Source organism: Rhinichthys klamathensis, unplaced genomic scaffold (assembly GCF_029890125.1).
Source record: "Rhinichthys klamathensis goyatoka isolate OS25496 unplaced genomic scaffold, OSU_Roscu_1.1 h1tg000626l_1, whole genome shotgun sequence".
Classification (NCBI taxonomy): domain Eukaryota; kingdom Metazoa; phylum Chordata; class Actinopteri; order Cypriniformes; family Leuciscidae; genus Rhinichthys; species Rhinichthys klamathensis.
In genome coordinates, this window is record NW_026607074.1 from 601,384 (window position 1) to 619,209 (window position 17,826).

Here is a 17,826-nt window from a genome sequence, read left to right on the forward strand (position 1 = left end):
GCTGTGTGTTTAGTAAAAGCTCTTTGCTGCTTCCCCGACACTTGTAAGCCAGCTCAATAGCACGGAGCGAGCAAGGACGTACACACATGCACACACGACCGCACACGCTCGTTCTCCCTGACTCGCGCGCGCACACACATCGTCGCCTCACACGCGTACGGCGCTGCTGCCTGCAAGAACCAGCTGGAGAGAACGAGCCCATCTCGCGCGCCGAGAGAGAGGGAGAGAGCAAGACAAAGGAAGGCAGGGACGGAAGGAGAAAAGGAGCGAATAGAAGCGCGGCCGGCTCCGGGAGAGGTTAACGACGCGGAGTGAAGACAAGAGAGAGGAGGAGGACCAGGAGGGTGGATCAGGAAGCAGGCTGGTGGCTCTCTCTTGTAGGCAGCGGAGCGCGGTGAAGGCATTATGGGAAATGCACCATCCCAAGGTATGTCAACCTTGTATTTATCTGTTCTTATGTAGCAGGTTTTTTTTGTTGTTTTTTTGCCGTGTTTGTTTTCCTCATTCGCTGCTTTTTCCCCCCCTTTGCTTTTGGTGAGAGGGTGGGGCAAGGTGGGGTTGGAGGGTGTGTGTGTGTTTGTGTGCATATTGATCCTTTGGTAGTTCATGCCGATTGCTCAGTATCTGTGAGATCTAAAGGCTCTGGTGGTGAGCAGGGTATCCAGGGATGGGAGTGATAAGACTGGCTCAGTGGGTGTGGAAGCTCAGAGATGAATTGAGGGATCCATGCCTGGAGAAACAGAAGGATGGGAAAGAGGGAGAGGGGGAAAACAACCGTATTGTAATGATGCTTTTGCGTGAACGTGTGTGTGTGTGTGTGTGTGTGTGTGAGAGAGTGTATATTTGTGGTTTTGCATTTTAGCTTTCAGTGGCCATGTAAGAATAACAGTTGGAAGCATCACACTCATTAAACCTGGAGTGAGTGTGTGAGCAAGTGGTGAGAGAGAATTTTGTGGTGCTTGTGAATATAATTGCTATTTGAACCCTGATGAATAAACTTAGCTGAGCAACTTGCCTTGGATTGTTTGCGCTACGAACCTCAAATTATGTGGCTTGTTGATTAGAAGTTGCTATTACTGCAAGCATTTGGACTTACCTGTTGGACTATAAAAACAATCAAAAACATATTCACACACAAGATGTTTTACCATAATTGAAAATTCGCCATTATGCTGTTCCATGCCTGTATGACTGGCTTTCTTCGGTGGAACACAAAAAAGATATTTTGAAAAATAATTCAGTTGTTTTTGTCCATACAGTGAGAGTAAGTGGAGTCCAAATCAACATTGGAACCCCATTGATTGTCATAGTCTTCATAGTTTTCTTCAAAATATTTTCTATTGTGTTTATGAGGGTACGTATATGACGCTAGTATTTGCATTTTTGTGTGAACTATCCCTTAAAGGCCTCTTATGAATTGGGTCACTAAGCAGCCACCCAGAACACCCTATCAGCCATATAGCAACACCCTGGCAACCACCCACATCAGTGTAGCATCGTGGTGGTGAGTTTTGCCTGGATAAGCACTTGCATTTTCTTGAGAAAATATAAAAATCTAGTTTTAGATTCCTCTTTGATCTTGTATCACAGTTTCAAAGTCACTTCTGCGGAGAGGAGGCTGCAAAATGGATGCAAAAAAAAAAAAAAGATAGAAAAGTCCAAAGAACGAGAGATGGACAAAGAGGAGCTTAGAGGCATTTGTCCCTGAAGTCTGCTGGGAGAAGAAATAAGGCATCACAAGAATGATAGGAATATTTCGTATGAGGCCTGAGACAGAAATACTACACGAGAACATAAAAAAAATCTTCAGCAGAGAAAAACGCATATACAGAGCAGATGAGAGATGGATTGAAACCAGGGAAATGCTTGCTTGAAGTGAGACTGAGGAAGGCAGGCAGAGAGTAAGAAAGAAGGAGACTGGCTGCTGAAGGCATACCCACACTCTCTTGGGACAGACCAGCTTTGGTAAGCACGAAAGGGAGGGCCGATATGCCTAAAAAAGAAGGAATTGCAGAGGATGGAGAACACTGGTGCTTCATTGCATGAACTACACAACAGATAATCCGAAGAATGGGAGAACAAGTGTCTGAGAACATTTTGCAAATTCAGTCCTTCTATTCCTTCTTTTCCTAAATACCCTAAATGTAGCTGTGACCCCCATTGTCAACAACAATTTTTAAAGGGCCCATGACTTTTCCAGTCATTCGGATGTAAAGTAGTTTTTACACACAATTTATACTCCATAAAATATTTTAGACCTTGGCATAACTAGAAAAATGTATATTCATTAATTGTATTTCTTTACATGACTTTTATACCAGTAACAAACCAGTTACAAGCAGATACTATATCTATTTAATGTGGTCAAGCTGTTTTTTGAAAGATGTTGACTGGTCGGTCAGTTTGGACCAGCTATTAATTAGCTAATGACCAGCTTTGACCTGTTATTGACCAACTTGGACCAGTTAATGATCAGATAATCACTAGTTTTGACCAGTTTGGACAAGCTAATGGCCAGCTTGGATAAGTAAACAATTAGCTAAGGACCAGCAGCATGGACCAGCTAGAAACCAGCTACCATGGTCCAAAGTTGGTTCTTTTTTTCTCAGCCCCCTTTTATTTACCCATTTCACAAGAAAATATGGCAGAAGCAACGTGAAGAAAGCTAAATAGAGAGTGAAGAGTGCAGAAAGTGGAGGTGTAGAAGGTGTGGAGGATAGAGAGAGTAAGAGCAGTGCTCCAAGGAATGAAAAGGAGAAATAGGTGTCAAGAAAGACAGGTGGGTGTAACGAAAACATAAAGTGGAGATGAAAGAAAAGAGGGGGATGAAAGCACTACTAGGATGAAAGGAAGGGATAGAGAGATGAAGGAGATAGAGTTCCTGGATGAAACTTGAAGACTTTAGGATATCTTGTGTGATCTAGTTTCATTCTCATGGTAAGAGTGTTTGAGTATGCATGATGATGGTTATCATGAAAGATAATATTCGGGGGAAAAAAACCATATAGGGGCACTTTAACCATTTCTTGCAGGGACATTTAAAATGTTAATGAGAGTTTTGACTCTTTCTACAACCACACAATCTTTTAATAAACTGAAAGAAGTTGACATCCCCATTCCCTAATCATATTTATTGACAGCAAAAAATATAACCCACAAAGCACATCCAACTTGTTCTCAAAATGTGTTTGTGACTGCTGAAAATGTAAGGTTGTTAGTGTGGCTTTGGTGAAAAATATGGTTATGTTGTAAAATGTCTATGAGCAGAACAGCTTTAGCACTTCAAACAGGACTGACAGCTGTTTTCTGCTGCTGTGTGATAACCCGAAGACCTGTAATAGTGTACTGGTGATGCTTTGTATATTTTTCACTGTGTGTATTTGTAGAGAACAACCCTTAAATGATATTACAGTCTGAATATAAAGCCACAGATTGAGAAAGGGTTTACATTATGCCCCTTCTTCACATGTCATTTCATAGCTGTATGAATTTTGAATTAGCTTAGCAGCGTTTGAGAAATAGGCTCTCTATATAATAGTGAGATTCTATCACATAGAACCACACTTACAGTCTCAAATGAGAGATGACCGGTGGTCATTTTGTAGATGACAGAATGATAACGGGAAATTACTAAACCTCCATTTCTAGTGTCAGAATGATTTTCAGAGTGACTAAAGTACGCAGAGGTTAACAGGCCAGTGTACTTCTGTGCAAAAACAACTTGTGTGTTATTAATTGTAAAAAGATTAAGTGCAGTAAGATTTATTATGTCTCTATGCTCACCAAGGCTGCATATCAAATATACAGTAAAGTTACAATTTAAAATAACTTTTCTATTTTAATATATTTTAAAATGTAATTTATTACTGTGATGGTAAAGCTGAATTTCCAGCATCATTACTCCAGTCTTCTCTTCAGTGTCACATGATCCTACAGAAATCAGTATTATATGATGATGTGATGCTCAAGAAATATTTCTAATTATCATCAGTGTTGAAACCGGTTATGCTGCTTAATATTTTTGTGGAAACCATGATACATTTATTCGGGTTTCTTTGATGAATAGAAATTTAGAAAGAACAGCATTTATTTGAAAAAGAAATCCTTTGTTATAAATGTCTTTACTGTCACGTTTGATTCATTTAATGCTGAATAAAATCACAATTTTCTCACAAAAACACAAACTTTCCCTGACCCCAAAATTTTGAGCAGTTGTGTAAACAAAACAAAAGTTTATGGTCTAGAGAGCACTTTAATTCGGGCTGTATTAAAAAAAAAACACCAAGCTTATTAAATTGTCAAATTTATAGCTGTAACAGTAAAATCATCAGGGACATATTTCCATTATAACTGCAGCTTATGAATTTTTGATTGCCGTGTGATACTACCTCAATATTCCTATTTTAAATTATTTTTTTGCTTCTTACTCTGAGTGCATTTAACCTCAGGAGAGTTCTGCCATCATACTGTATAATTGTTTTAATGTGAATGTGAACTGTCCTGTGATTGGCTGACGATGACAATGGTTCTGTGACAGTGTGTTGATGATTGGATGGAGGGTTTTATTTAAGAAGGAAACGTAGAGTGTGTCAACATCAGCCAGAGATCTAATCCGCAGTATATGGCAACATGGGATACGCCAGCCTCCAGCAATGACATTGCTTTGACAGGTAACCTTGAGGGGTGTCCATCTATCCTTTCACTCGTTCTCTTCTATTTTCTCTCAGTCACACACACAAACAGGTGCATGCTGGTATTCATTTGGGCTTTATAACAGCAGGGGTGCTTAAATGACAGTTATTTCTTTCCAGGCTCAATCTGAATTAATTGGGGCGCTGTCTGTTTCTGTAGAGGGTAGATTTCTCTTAGTTTTTTTTTTTCAGTGTTACCGCAGTAATGCCTAATTTAGGCCCTAAAATCTCTTACGAAGTTGTCAGAGTCAGTCTATTTGAGTATATGTGTTTGTTTTTGTGTATAAAAGAGGATTTACTATGAGCCTTTAGGTCTTGGCTCACAAGATAAACCATAAAATAAATCAGAAAATTACATCCCTGGACAGAGCTGTGTATACTGTATGTGCAGTGCTTTTGAATGTGTGTGTGTGTCTACAGATTTACTTCATAAATCTGAATCTAGGTGGCTATGGGATCCATATCAATCAGTGTGTAATTTGCTGGGGAGCAGAGAAAGCCTGCAGATGCTTTCTTAGCACTTTCCTCCTGTGAATCGATTAGTCTATGAATGAACAGCCAGATCTTCTTTGACATCCCGCCTGTCCTCTGTGTCCCCCTCCTGCCATTCTGTGCATCTTTCTCTCTCTTCATCTGTCTGTATTTGTACACGTAGACTGGAACCTGCAAATGATAATTCAATCATATTGCTTTTGTCAGAACAGAACACTGCTCGTTCAGATGCTCTGTTGACTGTTTTGTTCAACTGGTCTAGATTAAATTATAGCCCCATTTAGTACTATTAACAGTCGTCTCAGGTGATCCGAACACAAATAGACAGCGCTAAGTACTGGTCCAAATGGGGACCAATATTTGTTTTGATCCGATCACTCAAACTCTTATTACACTCTAATAAGAGTGAACACTCTGCCTAATGTCTCGTTTGCAAAGTTTAGAAATTCAGTCACAAGTAGTGACAGGAGATGCATGTTAATACTGGTAAACGGCGATCTGTCTCATCAGATTACCTGTGATCAGATTACTCAAGACAGAGGTTAATACCAGGCATACACAAATTCTTCAATTTATCTGTAACTGAAGTTTAGTCAAGTCAAAAATATGATTTAATTTGATTGAATTCACCTGCACTACACCACTGTTAGTTTGAAATGGCACATTACCACATTTAACAGTTTATAAATACCAAATGAATACATAAATACAGTATATATACACTCACCGGCCACTTTATTAGGTACCCCATGCTAGTAACGGGTTGGACCCCCTTTTGCCTTCAGAAATGCCTCAATTCTTCGTGGCATAGATTCAACAAGGTGCTGGAAGCATTCCTCAGGGAGTTTGGTCCATATTGACATGATCGCATCACACAGTTGCCGCAGATTTGTCGGCTGCACATCCATGATGCGAATCTCCCGTTCCACCACATCCCAAAGATGCTCTATTGGGTTGAGATCTGGTGACTGTGGAGGCCATTTTAGTACAGTGAACTCATTGTCATGTTCAAGAAACCAATTTGAAATGATTAGAGCTTTGTGACATGGTGGAAGTAGCCATCAGAGGATGGGTACATGGTGGCCATAAAGGGATGGACATGGTCAGAAACAATGCTCAGGTAGGCCGTGGCATTTAAACGATGCCCAATTGGCACTAAGGGGCCTAAAGTGTGCCAGGAAAACATCCCCCACACCATTACACCACCACCACCAGCCTGCACAGTGGTAACAAGGCATGATGGTTCCATGTTCTCATTCTGTTTACGCCAAATTCTGACTCTAACATCTGAATGTCTCAACAGAAATCGAGACTCATCAGACCAGGCAACATTTTTCCAGTCTTCAACTGTTCAATTTTGGTGAGCTCTTGCAAATTGTAGCCTCTTTTTCCTATTTTTAGTGGAGATGAGTGGTACCCGGTGGAGTCTTCTGCTGTTGTAGCCCATCCGCCTCAAGGTTGTGCGTGTTGTGGCTTCACAAATGCTTTGCTGCATACCTCGGTTGTAACGAGTGGTTATTTCAGTCACTGTTGCCCTTCTATCAGCTCGAACCAGTCTGGCCATTCTCCTCTGACCTCTGGCATCAACAAGGCATTTCCGCCCACAGAACTGCCGCTCACTGGATGTTTTTTCTTTTTCGGACCATTCTCTGTAAACCCTAGAGATGGTTGTGCGTGAAAATCCCAGTAGATTAGCAGTTTCTGAAATACTCAGACCAGCCCTTCTGGCACCAACAATCATGCCACGTTCAAAGTCACTCAAATCACCTTTCTTCCCCATACTGATGCTCGGTTTGAACTGCAGGAGATTGTCTTGACCATGTCTACATGCCTAAATGCACTGAGTTGCCGCCATGTGATTGGCTGCTTAGAAATTAAGTGTTAACGAGCAGTTGGACAGGTGTACCTAATAAAGTGGCCGGTGAGTGTATATACACTAGTGTCCAAAAGTTTGGGATCAGTAAGAGTAAAGACATTTATAATGATATAGATTCCCATTTAAATGAAATGTTCTTCTTTTCTGATTTCTGTTCATCAAAGAATCCTGAAAAACATTTTGTATCCTGGCTTCCACAAAAATATTAAGCAGCACAACTGCTTTTAACATTGATAATAATAATAAATGTTTCTTGAGCAGCAAATCGTTATATTAGACCGATTTCTGAAGGATCATGTGACACCGAAGACTGGAGCAATCCATCACTGGAAGAAATTACATTTTAAAATATATTCACATATAAAGGAGTTATTTAAATTGCAATATTTCACAAGTTACTATTTTTTTCTTTGTGAGCATAAGAGACTTCTTTCAAAAACATTCAAAAAAAATCTTACTGACCACAAACTGTTGTTTGTATATTCATATGTGTATATTCATATTATGTGCATACATGTGTATATACTATAAGTGTGTGTATATTTAGAGAAAAAACACAACACCTTAAACATTTATAAAGGAAAGTTAAGAAGTCAGGGTAATTTAACCTTTCACCACTCAAACCCCCAGTTTCACAGTCAAGGCTTAAGTTTAGTCCCAGACTAAAATGCATGTTTGAGCTGTTTTAACTGAAAGAAACTTGCACTGAGATATCTTAAAATATGTCAGTGACATTGTTTTGTCTCAAGATGCACATTAGTAATGTTTTTTTTTCTGACACGCTTATAAAAGATATACTTAAATTACCTTATTTAACTAAGGCCTAATCCTGGCTTAATCTAAGCCCTGTCTGTGAAACCGGCTCCAAAAGTAAGTAAAGAGATGCAATAAAAAGCTAATGTAATCTCTTCTTTAAACCTATAATGATTTTTTTTTTTTGCTTTAAAATCATCCTAGAGGACAGAAAAGTTCCTTTAATTGAAGAATCACCCATATATGAAATTAAATTATGTGCAAACCTTTATTGCTCTGATTTAAAATGGTCTCTGATATTCGGCTGAATATGAAAGCAGGCTTTCAGAAGCTGTTACTTCTTGATAATATTCGCTTCATGTCATTCTTCAGTGATTCTTATCATTACCTGATATAATTCAAACAGTGAGGCAATCACACAGCACCACGGACGCCACACAGGTGCCTGAGCCTCTTCTTCCTCTCCTGCGGTCACTGGCTATTTCAGACTCACAGCCACTTTGGCAGCAACCTGAATATTCAAGTCAGTTCAAGCCAAGTGAGCTTTATTGTTATTCTGCTATACGTGGAGACATACAGTGGAACAAAATCCCGTGCCTTGCAGGACCACTGTGCTAAATATTTAAACATAAATATAAACATATGTAGCACCGTCTCTCTCACTGTTTCTCTCTTTTGTTCGTTTGTTGATCTCAGTAGAAAAAACATGTACCCTTACATCATTGTCATGTATTTATCTTAAATAATATGTTCACATGAGCTTCTAGGTTCACCTTCATCTCACTCATATTGCTCAGGCTAGACACATTTGGTACATATTTTATTCTATTCTATTCCATTCTATGCATGTATTTATTCATCTCTCTCCCTCTCCATGTCATTCATCTGTGATTGACTGTTCAGCTGTCGGGACTGGAAGTAGTGCTGCGATTTGTGGCTGGACTGGTCTTAATTCTCTTCCTGTCAGCTGCAGAACTAGGTCAGACTGGAGCCTGTGTCTGAGCCTGCAGACAGAAACGAGCAATCACCACTTTGTCTGGTCCGAGGAGCCCACAGTTGTTTGCTGTTAGCCATTAGTAGCAGACAATGAGGCTCCACTGGCACCGTGCTCCATCACTCAATTCAATGAACATATTCAGCGGATCATCCCATGCAGACAAATATCTGCTTTTAAAAGCAGCCCATGAGAGGTCTCACCAATCCCTGCTCTCACTCTTAAGCCTCACAAGTTTGTTTAAATAGTCCATTAACAATTCCAACAGGGTTGTTTTTGTCATTTTTTTTCCCCCCCTTCATGAATATTTCCAGTATATCTCAAATGATGTACTCTACCTTTCATATGTTTGGGGTCAATACGTTTTTAATACTTTTATTCAGCAAGGATGCATTAAATTGATCAAAAGAGACAGTGAAGACATGTATAAAGTTAAAACATACTGTATATCACAGTTTCCACACAAAAATATTAAAGGGGTCTTATTATGCCCTTTTATTATTAAGTCTTGATTTTGTTTTTAGGGTGTACTATATGTTTTCATGCTTGATTGTTCAAAAAACTCATTCTTTTTCACATATTTTACATTTTTATAGTTCATCTCTCCCTAGTCTGGTTGAACCCGTCGTTTTCGATTAAGCCCCTCCTTTTCCGAAATACATTTACATTTACATTTATTCATTTAGCTGACGCTTTTATCCAAAGCGACTTACAATTGCTATATATGTCAGAGGTCGCACGCCTCTGGAGCAACTAGGGGTTAAGTGTCTTGCTCAGGGACACATTGGTGTCTCACAGTGGATTCGAACCCGGGTCTCTCACACCAAAGGCATGTGTCTTATCCACTGCGCCATCACCACCAAATACAAAATGTGCTGTGATTGGTTAGCTGGCCCAATGTTTTGTGATTCGCAGCGTTTAGCGCGTGTTCGGGAAATGTCCTGCCCCTTCATAGTCTCGCGTAGCCAGACCTTCAGACTGACGGCTGAAGGTCTGGAATTCATAGCAGCTTTCTTTGGCCAAGGCCCGCTCATAAGGCCGTTTGACCGACATGTCAAACAACCAATTACAGTTCGTTTCGTTCAGCGTCACGTTTCGGGGCGTGGAAATGTCCCCACAACAACAGACCGGCGTGCAACAAGTCAGTCAGCATAGAAAATCAAAGAAGGAGAAGAAAACAAGCAGTATCTGTGTATGTCTATGCATAATAGATAGGAGGGGCCACACAACTAGTAAAATTGGATCTGCTGGGAATCCTTCTAAATGCTGACAAAGGGTCGGCCAGGCTTGGAAAATAATACTCTTCCCAAATCCTGTCGGCAAACAGGCTAAAATATCTCTTTTTGTCTCCACTAAGTGCCTCAAACAAAACTCCTGGACATCTCTTAAATAGTCTATGCCGTGAACCTCGCATACTTTTGAGAATCCTACGTTTAGCTGATCTTGATAAATGCTCATTGTCACTCATGTAAACACAACAGTTTTTCTTCCGCAATCACACATCTGCGCTTTGTTTCCCGGCGGACCGAAAATAAACGCGACACTCGCGCCCCCCGGAAATCCGATGAAATTCAAACAATCAGATGACGACTTCGACATTCCTGAAGTGTTTCCAGTTAAGTGTGCCATATGCATCAGACGTTTAGCCAACGTTCAGTGGGCGTGACGTCTGAGGCTGAGACTAGCCCCTTCATAACCGCAAGCTCTACTCTAGTGTAAATATAAAAAAAGATGGCGGCAATTTCAAACCAATTCGAGCCCGATTCAGACCCTGACAAGGATCGTGCTGAACTGTGGTAAAACAAACAAAGTAATCAATCACAAAATCATGGATAATTTTATAGGCGGTGAACCGTCTTACAAAAGCAAGAGCTTACAAAGGTAAAGTAAACACTACATCAATACTGTAATGTTAGTTAGCAGGCTTGCGGAGGCAAAGCATTGCTTTGCCAAACTTTTTCCAGGGTGGAAGAAACAGCGACAACACTCTCATAGCAGGGGCGGTTTCTTCATTGGGGCAATTTGCCGACGCACCGGATTTTTTGAGATGGTCCTCACTGCAGAACACGAAATCCAGGGGGAGGAGTTGGATCTAGATCCAACTCCTCCGACCTTACATATACCTAAACCTACCCATCTCCGCCCCCTGAACCCTAACCCCACCCCTAATCCTACCCATCTCCACCCCTTAGATCTGGATCCAACTCCGACCCCTGGATCTCGTGTACTGTAATGAGGTGCTACTGGATTTTTTCAATCCCATTCACATTCAACCGCAGAGTTACGCTAGCTGTCCCTGTTGTTCTGCCTCGGGATATAGTCCAATCAGCGCCAAGTCGCGGTCTGTGGAGTACTGCCCCTTTTTGGGCGATTTCACTCTGGCGGAGAATCGCCCAGACTGTTCCCATAGACTTCCATACAAAGAATCTTTTTTTTTTTTTTTTTTTACTGCAGGCACTGCAGTGCATTCTATGGGTTCCGGGAGTGCTAACGTGCTTTCGTCATCATACATAACCTTAACTTGTCGATTGGTGGAAACAAATATACCGGTACCTCCATTAATACTATTTAAGCTTAAGTGACATCCAAACAATTTTCTCAGTCCATAACTTACATTTCATGGACATATTCTCCATCTGTAAATGTTAGAAAATCAAGCAAATATTTTCATTTTTCTGTCAGGAGTAGACGAGCCATCTGAAAGCTAAACTTCCATGAACGAGCGCAATAATTCTGACTAAAATATAGGCCTACTTTAACACTGAAATATAAATATATTTTGCAAAAATATTTGTTGTTGTTGGTGAACATAAATGTGATATATGTAGAATTTCAAACCTACAAGTGTATTTTTATGATAACAATTTTGTTACAATGTTAGAATGTAATGTGATTTGATTTGCACATAATAGATAGACTGCAAGGTTATTTACTGTTTGTTTTCATAGCCTTCAATATGAACATTGTAAGACAATATTGGTCAGGATGTGAAAACATTTTTTAAATTAAATACAGATTTTTTTTTTATTATTCAAATATTTATATATTTTTAAATAATAACATTTTTCCATACATCGCCATTCAGCCCAAAAATACAGATTTTTTTGGCCATATTACCCTACCTTATGGCATGCTTTAAATGCTGAATTTTCCATGTTAAAGGTGCTCTAAGCGATGTCATGTGTTTTTTAGGCCAAAACATTTTTTGTCACATACAGCAAACATCTCCTCGACGTTCGAACGTCAACAAGAAGTGACGTCACCCAGGATCGCTTAGAGAACCTTTAAGCAGTAATGATACATTATCACTGTTAAATGGTTATTTAACAATTAACCTACATTCAGTCCTGCATTATTAATTCAGTTTGTTTGCGCTTTTTCGATCCAGAAAAAGTGTTTTGTAGTCCAAACGAGCGGTTCGTTGTAGTTCTTGAAAAGTGGATTCTGTTAAATAAAATATCTCCCTTTGGAGTGGACTTTGAGCTTTGTAACCTTGCAGATCTTTTTTTGCTCAAACAGCAACATTACAGACTAACTAAAGTTGAAAAAGAATAATAGGACCCCTTTAAGCAGAACAACTGTTTTCAACATCGATAATAATGTTTCATGAGCAGCAAATCAGCATATTATTATGATTTCTTAAGGATCATGTGACTGAAGATTGAATAATGATGCTGAAAATTCAACTTTGAATTATTTTAAACTGTTATAATATTTCATAATATTACTGTTTTAATATTTTGATCAAATAAATGCATCCTTGGAGAGCAAGATGCTTCTTTGAATAACATTAAAAAGTTTTACCAACCCTAAACTTAAAGGGTTAGTTCACCCAGAAATGAAAATTCTGTCAGTAATTACTCACCCTCATGTTGTTCCAACCCCGTAACACTTTCGTTCATCTTCGGGACACAAATTAATATATTTTTGATTAAATCTGAGAGCTGGATCACTCCTCCATATAGGCTTCTTAAGGGATTGAAACTTGCCGGCCCAGAAAAGTTATTAAAGACATTGTTAAAATAGACCAAGTGACTACAGTGGCTCAACTTTAAGTTTATCAAGCGACGAGAATACTTTTTGTGCGCAAAAAACAAACAAAAAACCTCTTGCAGAGGCCCACAGAGAAGGAAATGAATAGTTGAATAAAGTTGTTATTTTTGTTATTTTTTTGCGCACAAAAAGTATTATCGTCGCTTGATAAACTTAAGATTGAGCCACTGTAGTCACTTGGACTATTTTAACGATGACACTGGTAATCAACACTAACCACAGAAACCGAAAATTCTCGGGACAGCAGCATGTGTCCAAATTTAAATCTTAACCGTTCTATTTAATCAGAAACGATCTTAAAACAGGGCTTTAAGTGTAAAATACCGAACTTGCCCTTTAATAATGAGTGACAGAGGGAGGGAAACATCCAGCCTCAGCTGCATATTTAAACACTCATGGATTTGCTTGACTCACACACACACACACACACACACACACACACACACACACACACACACACACACACACAAATGCACACAGCTAAATCAAATCTGTAAATATTTAAATAGTGGCCTTCAGCACAAGGTTATGGATCCATGGGTATTCCTGGCACAGAAACATCATAGACGTGAATATGTGCACAAGTTGATTGTGTCACTCTGAAACTGTGAAAATGTGTTTGCACTGAAATGGTAATCGCCTGTCCTCCCTCTGACACTCGTCTCCCTCCCTCTGTTCTTCAGCCATCACTGCGAGAGAGAGAGAGAGAGAGAGAGAGAGAGAGAGAGAGAGAGAGAGAGAGAGAGAGAGAGAGAGAGAGAGAGAGAGAGAGAGAGAGAGAGAGAGAGAGAGAGAGAGAGAGAGAGAGAGAGAGAGAGAGAGAGAGAGAGAGAGAGAGAGAGAGAGAGAGAGAGAGAGAGAGAGAGAGAGCGTACACGGCGTCCGCTCCAGAATACAAAGCAGGTGGAGATGATGTGGGAGGTGTGTGGGACGGAGAGGTTTATGGGTAGGGCTGTGTTGATGTACTCATGACACCTTGCTAGCAATACTTAAGGTGCCCCAGGCCCCCATTATGTTTTTTTCAGATATTACCTTTCATGTAGTGTGTTGTATAGCTGTTTTTGAATTTAAAAGGTCAATGTTTCAAAGTTGTTTATCTTTAATTATTGTCTCCCAAAAGACAGAAGTTTTACTTACTACTTGAACCTATGTTGTAATAAATTTGCATAATGCCACCCTATGGTCTTCATCGGTCAAAGTAGCAACGTCTACTTTGACCCACTATCAAACACTGCAGTTGAAGCTTAGGCCTGGAAGAGTTTAGCTCATGTTGTCGAGAAGACGCTTTTTTTCTGTGCTGCAAAAGTGAATCTACTTTGCAGGCACATCCAAAGGATAAGGACTCGTGCTTGAATTGATACGGTAAAACCGACACCATTGTTACGATTCGTATCACTGTATATTAGGGCTGGGCAAAAAAATCGATTTTTCGATAATCGTTTTTTTAAAATGTGGTCGATTCACGAATCGATTTTTTTTCCATATTCAGGGCTCGCGGCGCTGCGTCTTCTCACTCTGCACAAGGCAAGCGCTGCAGGCGTCGATACACCACTCGTGTTTAGGAGTCGGGACATGACGTAATATTCACTTGCACAATCGGGCCAGCATTGCATCGTAACTAACGTTTATCATTTTCACGTCTTTTTTAAGTTTTACCAGTTTAAACATTCAAGCAATTTTAAACTATCCTGTGCTCGTGCACTCGTGCATGTTTTTCACTGCGTGCACATACAGTAAGCCTAAATCCGCCTCGCAACAACTCGCCAGTACAAAAGTTCTTTTTCGTGGATTATATCGCTTTAACAGTTAAAAACACGCAAAATGATGTCAAAACTCTGGTCTTGGTGAGTAACCTCGTAAAAACAGTCGGTTATGTCTTAAATAAGCAATAAAACGCGTTGTGACAGACAGTATAATGAAACGGTAATGGATCCGTGCACTAGTTCTTAAAGTGAACGCAGTCATATGTGTCTGTCATTAATTTTGTTGTCAAAACAACATAATATAGCATTAATTGTAAGGAATCAGAATTAATAGCCTATGTATTTAATTCAGTCGGGACTAAAAGACTATCCAGTGTTATTTTACATTGGATTACTTTATTCAGTTTCTGTAGTATTTCTGACCTACCCAAAAACTTTTCTTTTTATGTCTCTTTATTTGTGTCTTTAGGCCTATTCTATTGTATTTATTTGTGCTACTTTTTTCAATTTAATTCAAAGATTGAAATCAAGCTTCCATGTGTTGCATAAACTCTTGACAAAAAAATTACCCCATTGTAAAAACAAACATTTAGGTGAGATCAATGTAATAAAAAATTGCCTAAAAAATGATAACTGATATTTAGACTGAGATTTGTATTACATCTATATTCATTACAGTCGAATCGAGAATCGAAATCGAATCGAACTGTGAGCTTGTGAATCGAAAGCGAATCGAATTTGAACATCTGAATCGATACCCAGCCCTATATACAAGTGCTGAGGAAGCCTCTGGAGCTGAAATTCAGTTATGGTAATGGACGTTTTGTTTCCGACATGCACTGTAAGTGCTTGAACAATCACTACAGACTGGGCCATCTGACTAATCAGAGCAGAGTAGGTTCTCGGAAAGGAGAGGTCCTTTATCAAGCTTTTTCAGACACTAAGGAAAAGAAGTGAGGCAATTAATTATGAGGAAATTAAAGTGTTTTTTTGGCCTTGGAACCTATTCGGAGACCACACAAATAAAATTAGGAACCTTTAAAACAGCATAATAGGAGCACTTTAAATATTGCTTCATAAGAAAATCATTGCATCATTGCATCCCCCCCCCCCCCCCGTATTAAGCTACATCAGATGGCTTCTGAAAATAGTTATTTCATTGTCCATCCATTTACTTCTCCAGTTTCATTGTATTTCCTTCTCTGTGGTGTGTATTTGTGTGTATACATGCAGGAGTAATGCCCTATTAGAACTGGAGTAGTTTTCCCTGCAGAGGTCAGGTAAATTCATGTTTCAGAAATATACTTTGCATCTATTGTAGTCCTGTTCACATCAAACACGTGTGTACACGCCAATTCGTATTTCCATTTTTGGCGTGCTATCAACACGCATAATCGCTTTTCAGCGTGTTTATCAACGCCTTTGACTTAACGTTATATTACTGTATTATGTATATATAAATATATGACCTACCCCAACCCTGTCCCTAAACCTACCCGTCACTGGGGTTAATACCATTTATGAGTCTTCTCCTACCATCCTAGGAAAAGAAATATCGCTCCACAGATGCAGATATAGATTTTGCTTCGTTTCGCTCGGACATTTAACGGCGTACACATACACGCGGAATCACTCGGACATTTAATGGCGTAGACATACACGCAAAAGATTTCGGCGTGGACATACACGCGGATAGCTCAAAATGCGTATAGATAACACGCCACTTGAATTGAAAGTGGCGTGTATGTTTACGCAAAGTCATGATGTCATGTTGCATACAACCTTGGGGGGAAAAAATTACAGAGCAAATTACCTGCCGTAGTAAAGTTATATTTCTTGTTTTAGTTCCTGGTGCAGTTCCATTATGGATTCAGTTCTTTCTGCCAACCTTTTGTGGACTAACAGTATGCCATCTCATGTAAAAGGAAAAAGCAGTGTGGTACCAGCTCATTCAAGACCAAATCCAGGCTGAGACCTGAGTAGGCTGAGAAGGTGCTTTCCATTTGATCGTAAGTACCCTGCAAAGTGAACTTCACAGGGTATTCCACCATTTTAAGTGAGATTCCAATCCAAAAGGAGCGAACATGTTCAGTTTGAAGCACTGCAAATGGCATAGGGAATAAGTTAACATCCCTTCAGAGTAAGTAAAGAGGTACATTTACTCACCAGTCATTGTGGATCACTCCAGTACTGCAAGAAGTTTGACTAAAATAAAGGTAGTGACATTTTTTTGAGGCTCCAGTGTTTGTATTGAGCTTAATTTGTCTCAAGTGTGGTTTGCACAAAGTTGTTCACAGGTATAAGGTGCGAGAGATGTGACGGTTACAATGCAACTATTTTGATTAGGGTTAAATAATACACATCTAATATAACCAAATTATGTTATATCAACAACAGACATTTATAATTTAGTATAGCATTTTCAAATGACAATTTATATGGATTTAAAAAAAAGAACTTTATATAAATGTACATCAATGTATTATAGACGGATCGTGCATATTACGTGAACGCATGATCATTCATATTATGTTTATTTACATAAGTATATTCTGCCATAAATTCCTCTAATATGCTCGACTCAAGTGTCATCTGTGGTTGATCATAGTTGGTTCAACGCTCACTGTAGTAGCAGTCTCAGGTATCATCTAAATGAATTCCTTCCCTTAAATATATGCATAATACTATAATTAAATTGCATATCTCAAGTTTTATTTGAGTCTGTTTTGTGATACACACATCCTGATCATATGCATAATGCTCATCTGAACTACAGACACTCCAATTTTAGTAAAAACTGCTGAGATCCTAATCTGTTCGATAGGAAAAAAATCACAGATGCCTATATTAATAACTGTATCTCAGATGTCATTTAGAAAACAAATCATGCTTGTTCATACACGCATAGACGTGTAACCATAAATAAAATTGTCACATTCAGACAGGCAGATGCTGTCATCATGTCGTCATTTGAAAGAGTCCTCCTTCACTTTTATTTCTGCTCCTCATGTGTTCATCTATTCATCTTCCATCATAACATCTTTTGCTGGGCGGAAGATGTTTTAGAAAGCACCCGATGTAGATAGCAGATGACACAAACCATATGTTGCCCCCTCCAGTGTGGACTGGATGTGATGTCATCATAGTTGGACAGGTATCAAAGTGGTGTCTTTTCAACTGCCCGGCATCTGCCTGGGCAAGATGTTCTGGGTGAGTTTCTGTGAACTTTCTGGAACTTTGCAAAGAGTTTCTTTTTTGGCCATC

General features: G+C 39.4%; 1 protein-coding gene across 5 annotated transcripts in view; it reads left to right on the forward strand.

Moving 5' to 3' along the window:
• The first annotated feature begins 223 nt into the window (after positions 1–223).
• The window catches only part of srcin1a (SRC kinase signaling inhibitor 1a), a 120,675-nt gene continuing 103,072 nt past the window's right edge, over positions 224–17,826 (forward strand). For all 5 annotated transcript variants that reach the window (XM_056240986.1, XM_056240991.1, XM_056240998.1 and 2 more), the window contains exon 1: positions 224–427. In XM_056240986.1, coding sequence (XP_056096961.1) covers positions 413–427 — 15 coding nt within the window. In that variant the 5' untranslated portion in view covers positions 224–412. The remainder of the gene's footprint in view (positions 428–17,826) is intronic.